Source organism: Ranitomeya variabilis, chromosome 2 (assembly GCF_051348905.1).
Source record: "Ranitomeya variabilis isolate aRanVar5 chromosome 2, aRanVar5.hap1, whole genome shotgun sequence".
NCBI classification, from domain to species: domain Eukaryota; kingdom Metazoa; phylum Chordata; class Amphibia; order Anura; family Dendrobatidae; genus Ranitomeya; species Ranitomeya variabilis.
Genome location: NC_135233.1, coordinates 63,907,927 through 63,921,350, shown reverse-complemented (window position 1 = coordinate 63,921,350; position 13,424 = coordinate 63,907,927). Strand labels below are relative to the sequence as shown.

The 13,424-nt window shown below is 42.2% G+C and overlaps 1 protein-coding gene across 7 annotated transcripts in view; it reads right to left on the bottom strand.

Moving 5' to 3' along the window:
* EHBP1 (EH domain binding protein 1) overlaps nucleotides 1–13,424 on the bottom strand; it is a 480,146-nt gene that overhangs the window by 191,880 nt on the left and 274,842 nt on the right. For all 7 annotated transcript variants that reach the window (XM_077282492.1, XM_077282487.1, XM_077282490.1 and 4 more), the window contains one exon: nucleotides 11,941–12,084. In XM_077282492.1, coding sequence (XP_077138607.1) covers nucleotides 11,941–12,084 — 144 coding nt within the window. The remainder of the gene's footprint in view (nucleotides 1–11,940; nucleotides 12,085–13,424) is intronic.

The following is a 13,424-nucleotide window of genomic DNA, read 5'->3' as shown; positions in this document are numbered from 1 at the left end:
ATCCTCAGACAAATGGCCAAAACGAACGAACCAATCAGACTTTGGAAACCTATCTGAGATGCTTTGTTTCTGCTGATCAGGATGATTGGGTGACCATCTTGCCTTTGGCTGAGTTCGCCCTTAATAATCGGGCTAGTTCGGCTACTTTGGTTTCGCCTTTTTATTGCAATTCTGGTTTCCATCCTCGTTTTTCTTCAGGACAGGTTGAGCCTTCTGACTGTCCTGGTGTGGATTCTGTGGTGGACAGGTTGCAGCAAATTTGGACTCAAGTAGTGGACAATTTGACGTTGTCCCAGGAGAAGGCTCAACGTTTCGCTAACCGCCGCCGCTGTGTTGGTCCCCGACTTCGTGTTGGGGATTTGATTTGGTTGTCTTCTCGTTATGTTCCTATGAAGGTTTCTTCTCCTAAGTTTAAGCCTCGTTTTATTGGTCCTTACAAGATTTCTGAAATTCTCAACCCTGTGTCATTTCGTTTGGTCCTTCCAGCTTCTTTTGCCATCCATAATGTGTTCCATAGGTCGTTGTTGCGGAGATATGTGACGCCTATGGTTCCCTCCGTTGATCCTCCTGCTCCGGTGTTGGTCGAGGGGGAGTTGGAGTATGTGGTAGAGAAGATTTTGGATTCTCGTATTTCAAGACGGAAGCTTCAATACCTGGTTAAATGGAAAGGCTATGGTCAGGAGGATAATTCCTGGGTTGTTGCCTCCGATGTCCATGCTGCCGATTTAGTTCGTGCCTTTCATTTGGCTCGTCCTAATCAGCCTGGGGGCCCTGGTGAGGGTTCGGTGACCCCTCCTCAAGGGGGGGGTACTGTTGTGAATTCCGTTCTCGGACTCCCTCCTGTGGTCATGAATGGTACTTCGGTGAGTTCTGTCCTTGGACTCCCTCTGGTGGCTTTGAGTGGAACTGCTGGTCCTTGATGTTGGCTTTCTCAGCTGCCCTCGTTTAGTGCTAGGCTGGCTTTCCTATTTAACTCCACTCAGATCGTTACTTCATGCCAGCTGTCAATGTCTCAGTATTGGTTCAGATCTCTCTTGGACTTCTTAGATGACCTGTCTACTCCAGCAGAAGCTAAGTTCCTGCTAGTTCATTTGTTGTTACTGCTTCTTGAATATATTTCTTAGTATTGCTTATTCTAGTCCAGCTTGCTATCATGATATTTCCTTGCTAGCTGGAAGCTCTGGGGTGCAGAGTTGCACCTCCACACCGTGAGTCGGTGTGGAGGTCTTTTTGCATACTTTGCGTGGTTTTTGTAGTTTTTTGTGCTGACCGCATAGTTCCCTTTTCTATCCTCTGACTATTTAGTGAAGTCTGGCCTCCTTTGCTAAAACCTGTTTCATTCCTGTGTTTGTGACTTTCCTCTAAACTCACAGTCAATATATGTGGGGGGCTGCCTTTTCCTTTGGGGAATTTCTCTGAGGCAAGGTAGGGCTTCTATTTCTATCTTTAGGGGTAGTTAGCTCTTAGGCTGTGAAGAGGCGTCTAGGGAGAGTTAGTTACGCTCCACGGCTATTTCTAGTGTGTGTGATAGGAGTAGGGTTTGCGGTCAGCAGAGTTCCCACTTCCCCAGAGCTTGTTCCGATTCCTAGTTTAACCATCAGGTCATTCCGGGTGCTCCTAACCACCAGGTCCATAACACCCTCAGACATGTACCAAACTTTGTCATAGAAATCCAAAAATCAGAGGCAGCACACCATTGTAGATTAGGTTTTGAAGGTGTTCAAGTTTAATAGCCCATCATGGCATGATGGGCTATTAAACTTGAACACCTCCAAAACCTAATCTACAATGGTGTGCTGCCTCTGATTTTTGGATTTCTATCTATCTATCTATCTATCTATCTATCTATCTATCTATCTATCTATCCTATATCTATTGACTTCATTGATGGTGGATGTGGAGACCATATAACTGCAGAGGCCAAACCTGCTCTTGCATCTACATTCTACATCAGCACAAAAACTGTGGCCCTGCCTGCAGCTTCCTGGCATGGGTTTGCATCACCGAGCAGCTTCAAGCAATCCTTACATCACCAAGAACAATGCTAACTGTCAGATGTAGTGGTATAAAGCAAGAAGACACTTGGCTATGGAGCAAAAGAAATGTGTTTTTTGTAGTGGAGAATCACTCTTCCCTCCCTTGCCATTAGATTAATGAGTTTGGGTTTTTGGTGATTGCCAAAAACGATGCCTGCCTGACTCTGTAGTGCCAACTATAAATTTTAGTGAAAGAGAAATAATGATATGGGGTTGTTTTTAAGGAGTTGGAATAGGAGTATTACCAATGAAGGGGAATCTGAATGCTAATAAATGCTGAAATGCAGTGCATGGACTGGCCGCACATTTTCTGACCTGAGCATGAAAACTTCATAGAAATATATGGAATGGTCAACGCTCGGGTCAGGAGATGTGCGATCAGTCCGTGCAATGTGAACCAACATCAGACCAATTATCAAGGACATCTGAAAGAGCCCTAAGGCACACAAGACATTTTGGTCCATTGTTTGCTTCAAACTTTGCGAGAACGGTTTGGAGAAGGCCCTTTTCTGTTTCAATGACTGTGCCCCAATGCACAAAGCAAAATCCATAAAGACACGGATGGGGGAGTTTGGAGTGGAGGAAAAAGACCGGCTGCACAGATCCCTGACCTCAACCCCCTCAGTGAACTAGAATGGAGATTGTGAGCCAAGCCCTATCCTCCGACATCAGTGTCTGACCTCAGTAACACTCTTTTGGGCGAATGGGCAAAAATTCCAACAGATGCACAACAACAACTTGTAGAAAACCTTCTTAGAAAAGAGGAAGTTGTCATAGTTGCAAAATGGGGACTAACTCCATATTCAAGCCTACAGATTTACAGTGAAAAGTCAAAAGCTCCTCTAACAGGTGTAATGTGGAGGTCGCCCATAAAGTGTATCTCACATCTATATAGAGAAACAAAAGGACAAGCAAAATTTGAATGCAATCCCTGCAAGCCATGAGACATGCAGCCACGGTGACTCGAACATAGTATTAGAGGAGATATTCTGTTAGCACCCGATCATGCTCAGATAACACTATCAGAGCACGTTCACTCAACACTAATATAGCTATGTATAGCTCATATCCATCTTCTTCATAGCGATCTACCTAGAGTACCAGTTTAAAGTTTGGACACACCTGTTCATGCATTGGTTTACCTCGTTCTTATTGGAATTTGCACATTGTAAATTCCAACTGAAGGCAGCAAAACCATGATGGGAAAGAAATGGAAACAAGGAATAAAGAAATACATGTGAAACCAGAATGTCTTCAACCTCAGTTTCCGCAAAGGTATCCTTCTTTTACTCTGATGACAGCTTTATACCCCCACTGGCACGCTCTCCAAAGCTTCCTATGGTAGTCATCTGAAATAGCTGCCAACAGTCCTGACAGAGTTCCCAGAGGGGCTGAGCACTTGTTGGCTGCTTTGCTTCCACTCTGTGGTCAAAATCATCCCAACTGAGGACAGGTTATAGTGGAGGCTGTGTCATCTGATGTAGCCTCCATCCATCTCCCTCTGTCACCTATCCCTTACAGAGCCTCAAGATGGGTTTTGGTTTTGGTTCATTGTTCTGCTTTAATATAAATGAAAGTTCCATTAAGTGCAAACCAGATCGGGTGGCATGAGGTTGAAGAATGCTGTGGTAGACATGATGGGTAAGTGCGCCTTGACTAATTTATTTCAAACACCTAAACTGACAATCCATGTAATTAGGCTTATATGCTTTAAACAACAAATATACCAATAAGAAAAAAATGCAAACTATTAAAATCATACTCAGATCTTTATTAACCCCTTCACCTCTGTGCTGGTTTTCACCTTCATGACCAGATCAAATTTTACAATTCTGACCACTGTCACTTTATGAGGTAATTACTCTGGAACACTTCAATGCATTCCATTGCTTGTGAGAATGTTTTTTCAAGACATATTGTTCTTCATGGTAGTTGTAAAATTTCTTCGATATGACTTGTGTTTATTTGTGAAAAAACCCGGAAATTTTGAAAATGTTGCAATTTTCTAACTGTTAATTTTTATGCCCTTAAATCAGAGAGTTATGTCACACAAAATAGTTAATAAATAACATTTCCCGCATGTCTACTTTACATCAGCACACAATTTTTGAAACAAAATTTTTTTGTTTTTTAGTTATACAGGCTAAAAGTTGACCAGCGATTTCTCATTTTCAAACACAATTTACAAAACCATTTTTTTTTTTTTTAGGGACTGCATTACAGTTTAAGTTACTTTGAGGGGTCTGTACGACAGAAAATACCCTAAAAACTGCCCCCATCAAAAGTGTTCAAAGCCACATTCAAGAAGTCTATTAACCCTTCAGGTGCTTCAAAAGAATTAATGGAATGCCGAAGGAAAAAAATGAATATTTCACTTTGTTTCACAAAATTTTACTTTAGACCCAATTTTTTTTTTTTTTTTACAAGGGTAACGAGAGAAAATGGACCCCCAAATTTGTTGTGCAATTTCTCCTCAGCATGCAGATACCCCATATGAGGGGGAAAACCTCTGTTTGGGCACATGGCAGAGCTTGGAAGGGAAGGAGCGCCATTTGAGTTTTTAAATGTAAAATTTGCTGGAATAATCAGTGAATGCCATGTCGTGTTTGCAGAGTCCCTGATGTGCCTAAACAGTGGAAAATTCCCACAATTGACATCTTTTTGGAAACTAGACCCATCAGAGAACTTATCTAGATGTGTGGCAAGCACCTTGAACCCACAGCTGCTTCACAGACGTTTATAAACGCTGAGCAGTGAAAATAAAGAAATCACATTTTTCCCACAAAAATTTCATTTTAGCCTAAAATTTAGCATTTTCACAACGCTAATAGCAGAAAATGGACCCCAAAATTTGTTGTGCAATTTCTCATGAGTTCACAGGTACCCCATGGACAAAAACTACTGTTTGGGTGCACAACAGGGCTCAAAAAGGAAGGAGTGATGTTTCTGAACGCAAACTTTGATGGAATGGTCTGTGGGTGTCATGACCCCACAAGGATTTTATCTAGATGTGTAGCGAGCACATTGAACCTACAAGTGCTTCACTGAATTTTACGTTGATCTGTGAAAATTTTTTTAAAAAAATTATTCCCACAAAAATGTTGTTTTAGCCCATTTTTTTTTATTTTCACAAATATAGGAGAAAATGGACCCCATAATTTGTTGTGCGATTTCTACTGAGTACATCGATACCCCATATGTGGTCAAAAACTGCTTTTGAGGCACAGTGTAAAGCTCCGAAGGGTAGAAGCCCAATTTTGGAGTTTAGATTTTGCTGGACTAGTTTGAGGGTGCCATGTCAAATTGGCAACAGAGCCCCCCCATAAGAGACCCCATTGACACTACACTACAGGTGGGCCACAAAATTTTATACCATTGGCAGGGAAGTAAAAAATAATTACGGTAATTACATTTTTACCACCAAAATTTTGTTTTAGCCCCAGATTTTACATTCTCACACTGGGAAAATGGGCCAAAATGGCACCAACATTTACCCCACAATATTATTCTTTTACTGTTACCCACATTTGTATATACGCTTTTGCTTATATGTAATTGATCAAGCAATTTACTACAGTTTAACCCCTTAGTGACAGAGCCAATTTGGTACTTAATGACCAAGCCAATTTTTACAATTCTGACCACTGTCACTTTATGAGGTTATAACTCTGGAACGCTTTAACAGATCCTGCTGATTGTGAGATTGTTAATTCATGACATATTGTACTTCATATTAGTGGTAACATTTCTTTGATATTACTTGCGATTATTTATGAAAAAAAACGGAAATATGGCAAAAAAATTAAAAGTTTTGCAATTTTCAAACTTTGTATTTTTATGCCCTTAAATCAGAGAGATGTCACAAAAAATAGTTAATAAATAACATTTCCCACATGTCTACTTTACATCAGCACAATTTTGGAAACAAATTTTTTTTTTGTTAGGGAGTTATAAGGGTTAAAAGTTGACCAGCAATTTCTCATTTTTACAACACCATTTTTTTTAGGGACCACATCACATTTGAAGTCATTTTGAGGGGTCTATATGATAGAAAATAACCAAGTATGACACCATTTTAAAAACTGCACCCCTCAAGGTGCTCAAAACCACATTCAAGATGTTTATTAACCCTTTACGTGCTTCACAGGAACTGAAACAATATGGAAGGAAAAAATGAACATTTAACTTTTTTTTGCAAACATTTTACTTCAGAACCATTTTTTTTCATTTTCACAAGTGTAAAAACAGAAATGTAACCATAAATTTTGTTGTGCAATTTCTCCTGAATACGTCGATACCCCATATGTGGGGGTAAACCACTGTTTGGGCGCACCACAGAGCTTGGAAGAGAAGGAGTGCCGTTTTACTTTTTCAATGCAGAATTGGCTGGAATTAAGATCGGATGCCATGTCACGTTAAGAGAGCCCCTGATGTGCCTAAACAGTGGAAACCCCCCACAAGTGACACCATTTTGGAAACTAGACCCCTTAAGGAACTTATCTAGATGTGTGGTGAGCACTATGAACCCCAAACTGCTTCACAGAAGTTTATAATGTAGAGCCATGAAAATAAAAAATTGCATTTGTTTACACAAAAATGAACTTTTCACCCACAAATTCTTATTTTCACAAGGGTAACAGGAGAAATTAGACCACACAAGTTGTTGTGCAATTTCTCCTGAGTACCTAGATACCCCATATGTGGGGGTAAACCACTGTTTGGGCGCACCGCAGAGCTTGGAAGAGAAGGAGTGCCGTTTTACTTTTTCAATGTAGAATTGGCTGGAATGGAGATCGGACGCCATGTCGCGTTTGGAGAGCCCCTGATGTGCCTAAACAGTGGAAACCCCCCACAAGTGACACCATTTTGGAAACTAGACCCCTTAAGAAACTTATCTAGATGTGTGGTGAGCACTATGAACCCCAAACTGCTTCACAGAAGTTTATAATGTAGAGCCATGAAAATAACAAAAATCATATTTTTTCCACAAAAATGATCTTTTCACCCCCAAATTTTTACTTTCACAAGGGTAACAGGAGAAATTGGACCCCAAAATTTATTGTGCAATTTATGCGGAGTAGGCTGATACCCCATATGTGGGTGTAAACCACTGTTTGGGCACATGGCAGAGCTCGGAAGGAAAGGAGCGCCGTTTTGGAATGAAGACTTTGATAGAATGGTCTGCGGGCGTTATGTTGTGTTTGCAGAGCTCCTGATGTACCTAAACAGTAGAAACCCCCCACAAGTGACCCCATTTTGGAAACTAGACCCCCCAAGAAACTTATCTAGATGTGTGGTGAGAACTTTGAATGTCCAAGTGCTTCACAGAAGTTTATAATGCAGAGTCGTGAAAATAAAAAATATTATTTTTTCCACAAAAAAGATTTTTTAGCCCCCAAGTTTTTATTTTCACAAGGGTAACAGGAGAAATTGGACCCCAAAAGTTGTTGTCCAATTTATCCTGAGTACACTGATGCCCCATATGTGGGGGTAAACCACTGTTTGGGCGCACGGCAGAGCTCAGAAGTGAGGGAGCACCATTTGACTTTTTGAGCGCAAAATTGGCTGTGGCGTTTAGAGACCCCCTGATGTACCTAAACAGTGGAAACCCCCAATTCTAACTCCAACCCTAACCCCAACACACCCCTAACCCTAATCCCATCCCGATCCATAATCCTAATCACAACCCTAACGATAATCACAACCCTAACCCCAAAACAACCCTAATCCCAACCCTAACGATAACCCTAATCAGAACCCTAAATCCAACACACCCCTAATCCTAATCTCAACCCTAACCTCAAACCTAATCCCAATACACCCCTAACCCTAATCCTAACCTTAACCCTAATCCCAAACCTAACCCTAATCCCAAACGTAACCCTAATGCCAACCCTAATCCAAACCCTAATCCCAACTCTAACCCTAACTTTAGCAGCAACCCTAGCCCTAACTTTAGCCCCAACCCTAACCCTAACTTTAGCCCCAACCCTAACCCTTGCCCTAACTTTAGCCCCAACCCTAGCCCTAAATTTAGCCCCAACCCTAACCCTAAATTTAGCCCCAACCCTAACCCTAAATTTAGCCCAACCCTAACCCTAAATTTAGCCCAACCCTAAATTTAGCCCCAACCCTAACCCTAAATTTAGCCCCAACCCTAACCCTAAATTTAGCCCCAACTCCTCTAGCTGCCGGCCAGCAGATCATGGCCGGCGCACCAAGAATGCTCCCATTTTCTTACCGGAGGAAGAAGCCGGCGGCCAGGAGGGGACACAGGAGGACCCAGGGACACCGGTAAGTATAACAGGGTCCCCGAATCCCCCTATTTCTCTGTCCTCTGATGTGCGATCACATCAGAGGACAGAGAATTACACATCGCTTTTTTTTTTTTTGCGGTCGCCAGTAACAGTTAATTACCGGCGATTGCAAAACAGGGGTCGGTAAAAACCGACGCCGATCATGTTCTTTGGCGTCTCGGCTACCCCCGGCAGCCGAGACCCCAAACATCTTCCGGGTGCCGGCCGGTGGGCGCACTGCGCATGCGCCTGCCATTTTTTGGCCGGAACAAGATGGCGGCGCCCATTGGGAGCCACGAGGAGCATCGGGGGAGACAGGTGAGTATTGGGGGGCGATCGGGGACCCCATTTCTCTCTCCTCTGATGTGCGATCACATCGGAGGACAGAGAAATTAAATGGGAAATCGCGGGGGGGTTTTTACGCGACCGCCGGTAAACTGTTAATTACCAGCGATCGCAACCCAGGGGTCGGTAAAAAAACCCCGAATCATGTTCTCTGGGGTCTTGGCTACCCCCGGTAACCGAGACCCCAGAGAAAATCTGACTCTGGGGGGCGCTATTCACTTTTTCCACAGCGCCGTTAATTAACGGCGCTGTGGTTTAAGTACCCTTAACTGCCGCCGTTAAAAGGCGTATCGGCGGTCGTTAAGGGGTTAACGTTTTCTTGTTGATGTCCCTCTGTTTTTCATTTATTACCCTCATTTATTTATGTTTTTTAATATTGTCTTTTTGTATATGTTATTAAAGATCCGAGTAGGATTTTAATGGCTTACATTTTTTCCTTATTGGCGTATTTGGAATAAATTAAGTGTCACCAGCAAATCAACCTCAGACCAACACACTTCCCCCTTCCATGCTTCACAGTGGGAACCACACATGTAGAAACTATCTGCTCACATTTTCTGCATCTCACAAAGAGTGGTTGATACCAAAAATTTTGACTCATCAGATCACAGCACAGATTCCCACTAATATAATTTCTAGTCCTTGGGTTACTTGGCTGAAACAAATCTCTTTGTGTTTGCAGTCTTCAATAGTAGCTGATTTGCAGCTATTCAATGATAAATGGTCTGCTTCTCGCAGTCTCCTCTGGATAGTTGATGTTGAGATGTGTTTGCAACTTGGTGTCTGCACATCCTTTATAAGGTCTGTTATTTGAGGGAGGTGCTGTCAATTTGCATTTTCTCTGGCTCTTAACTGTGATGAACTTATCCTCTGCAGCAAAGGTAATTATTAGACTTCATTATAAGTATATAGTGGTTGGCGCAAAAGAGGCAGTTCTAGGGTAGTAAAATGCAGCTGCAAAACAGGACAAAAACCAAAAATGTTGTCAACAATTAAATATATAAAACCTTAGGTTGTTTCGCGCTACGCATGCAATCTCCCCCTTGTAATGACACGACTCCCTATATTCAATAAGGCTACGTTCACATCTGCGTTGTGCGCCGCAGCGTCGGCGCCGCAACGCACAACGCAAACAAAAACGCAGCAAAACGCATGCACAACGCTGCGTTTTTCGCCGCATGCGTCCTTTTTTTCATTGATTTTGGACGCAGCAAAAATGCAACTTGCTGTGTCCTCTGCGCCCGGACGCGGGCGCCGCAGGGACACATGCGGCGCAAAACGCAAGTGCGACGCATGTCCATGCGCCCCCATGTTAAATATAGGGGCGCATGACGCATGCGGCGACGCTGCGGCGCCCGACGCTGCGGCGCCGACCGCAAATGTGAACGTAGCCTATGACCTACTAATTCTTTAATATAAATAACATACAACAACTAACAGGAAATCCACCCTCAAAATCCAATCCAATAAGTATAATGGCTGCATACATAAAACAATCCACCAACTTTCTAAAAATATAAACCAATTGGTTCAAGTACCGCAAGTTTGTCAGTTCAATAAATAACAGGAAATCCACCCGCACATGAGTATAGTGGCTGCACATATAAAACAATCCACCAACTTTCTAAGAATGTAAACCAATTGGTTCAAGTACCGCAGGTTTTATCAGCAGTTCAATATGATAAAGTACATAGTGCCAGCAGGTACCTCATTAAGTAATGATGTCAGTCTCACAGACGGAGGTGCAGTCTCAAATGATATCCAGATGGAGTCCGAAGTAAAAAGAATATGTAAATCTCTTCAGGAGTGCAGTCCCGGCCGGTGACATACATCCCCTAAGCGTCCTCCCTAGTGGTACGCAACAGAAGCCGGTGCACGCTTGAAGCCTGTGGTACTGCAGATGCCGAACAGGACCTTGCGTGACGTAGGTGGTCACATGACCAACCGGAGTAAGGAACGCTGTGTGGACCAGTTCCTACGTGTTTCGAAGATCGCGGTCTTCTTCGTCAGGGATCTTGAACCAATTGGTTTATATTTTTAGAAAGTTGGTGGATTGTTTTAGATAGTTGGTAGATTGTTTTATATATGCAGCCATTATACTTATTGGATTGGATTTTCTGAGGGTGGATTTCCTGTTAGTTGTTGTATGTTATTTATATTAAAGAATTAGTAGGTCCTATTGAATATAGGGAGTCGTGTCATTACAAGGGGGAGATTGCATGCGTAGCGTGAAACAACCTAAGGTTTTATATTTTTTAATTATTAGACTTCCATTCCTAGGGAGATCCTAATGAGAGCAAATTTCATCATAGTTTTTAATGATTGTCATGACTATGCTTGATAGATACATTCAAGGTCCTAGCAATTTTTCAGATTGACTGATCATCATGTCCAAAAGTAATGATGAACTGTCATTTAGTTTTACTTAGTTGTATGGTTGTCGGCATAGTCTGGTTTAGTACAGTTGTTGAAATGGGGATCAGCGCTGTGTGGAACTGTGCACAAACACTGCATTTGAAAAAGACACCAAATGTCCTAAACATTTTTTGAAGAGTAGTGATTCCATTAATGAACTCTTGGGGAGACATACCTGATGACTACGCTTGAGAGAATGCCTAGGTGATATAAAGTAGTTATCAGAGAAATAAATGGGGTACTTTGAGAAATATAAAGTTTAACACATATTATGGTTTGTTTCACACGTTTCTTTATGCAGTTTTCCACAGGAAATCATAATGTGTGTGATGGGGACAGTGGGGACACGATACTGTCTTGTGTATACTGTGGGGACATTATGCTGTGTTGGGGGCTCCATGGAGACGTCGTACTGTGTTGGGGACCCTGTGGGGATATCATACTGTGTTGGAGACATTGTACTATGTTGGGACATTATACTGGGTTTGGGACACTGTGGGACATGATACTTTGTTGGCATTGTAAGAACATGATGCTTTTTAAAGCTTGCGAGCAGCAGGTCCCTCACTCCTTTTTGTATCTGTTGAGTTATGTGTCACTCTGTAATGTCATTATTGTCTGTACAAGTCTCTTCTCTATTGTAAAGTGCTGTGGAATATGTTGGTGCTATAGAAAGAAAAAAGTTAATTTATTTAGGAATTTCCACTAATGATTCATGCCTTTGTATGTGATCTCTGGGACTCTCACCAATCAGTGTGAAATGAATGGGAAAGCACTGCGGCACCTTCAATAATATTTCAAACACAGCAGTGCAACTTGGTAAAACAGCGCAGCGGAAGGAGACTTACATCACTTATCTGCTTAGCACGGGAAGTGGCTGTAGCGGGTGGTCTCGGCTTGTTTCCGGCTTTCAGTGCCGCATCCTTTCGCGCCTGCTCCAGCAATAATCGGGCTCGCTCTTTCAATTCCTCTTGACGAGATAACATTCGTTGCTATAAGACACAAATAGAAAAACGAGGATCACAAGGGAACAAATATATTGCAGTACTGGAGTTGTCACCTGTTTTAAGCAATCCTTTTAAAATCCTTCTTAGCCCCTTTAAATAAAGTTATCGTCATTATACAAGTTCTTATTGCACGTCTAGGAACTTACGAAAACTTGTGTAATTTTTTTAAATAATTCTTTAAAAGACAAATCCACGTAAAAAGGACGATCTGACATCAAACTCACAAATCAGAAAATAGCATTAGTGCATCTCCTAAAGAGGGTATGTCCCCAATCTTCACTATATAACATTGCCTAGATTAAAGACATCTGAGATATGATTTGGCCGCTGTACTTACTGTGAAAATCCATGTCAGAATAGCTGAGTAATTACAGACAGCAATTGTCAGTGGCTAAATAGTAAACAAGTATTCATGAGATTTTTAAGTTTCACTAATATACTGTAAGGGTATGTGCCCACGATCAGGAACTGCTGCGTATTTATGCAGCATCAAACCCACAGTAACAAGATGTTACAGCATAGTGGATGGGATTTCAAAGAATCCTATGTCCCCTATACGTCCAGAGACACCAGCACCCGAGGAGACGGACATGTGGCGCGTCTTTCCAGACTGCATCATGTCAATTTCTAGTCTCCGCAAGAGACATTACATCAATAGAAATTGGATGTGGTACATGTGCACGGTTCAGTGCACACATGCAGATTCACCTGCGTTCAATGGAAGGAAACTCTTTGGATGCTGTGAATGTACGATGCCTCCAAAGTTCTGCTAGGTCCCGATCGTGAGCACTCAGCCTAAAAGGCGCTGAATGCATTGCTTGTTGCCAGTAAGGGTATTGGAGAACATATTTCACCCCATTATAATTGCAGGGTACCAGCATGAATGATCCACTTTAGATTGCGGCTCCAAAGTGTCATTAGATCCACGCTGGCCCCATCTCAACATACCCGAAATGTCAACTCAGCCAATAACTGGCCACAGTGAAGAAAAACCTAAGTCAGCGACTGGAAGTGAAGCGTGGGGGATCGCTGAAGTTATTGCCCCTTTTAACTTAATTTATTTAACAAGTCTGAGCACTCTTAAGAATTATTTTATCTGCTGTGCCACCCCATTTAACGTCACTTTACCCTCTGGCTGTTCCTTCATCCATTCTTTGCAAATCTAGCTATATTTTTGAGCAGGCTCATTGGCTTCAGTTGCTTCTCATGGCCCATGTTAAAGTGACACGCGCTGCCTGTATTTTACCTACATGCTGAGAATGAAATACTGTCCCTCTTACAAGTTCAGCAAATTAGTAAATTAATAGGCTAATTACCAACTTGTA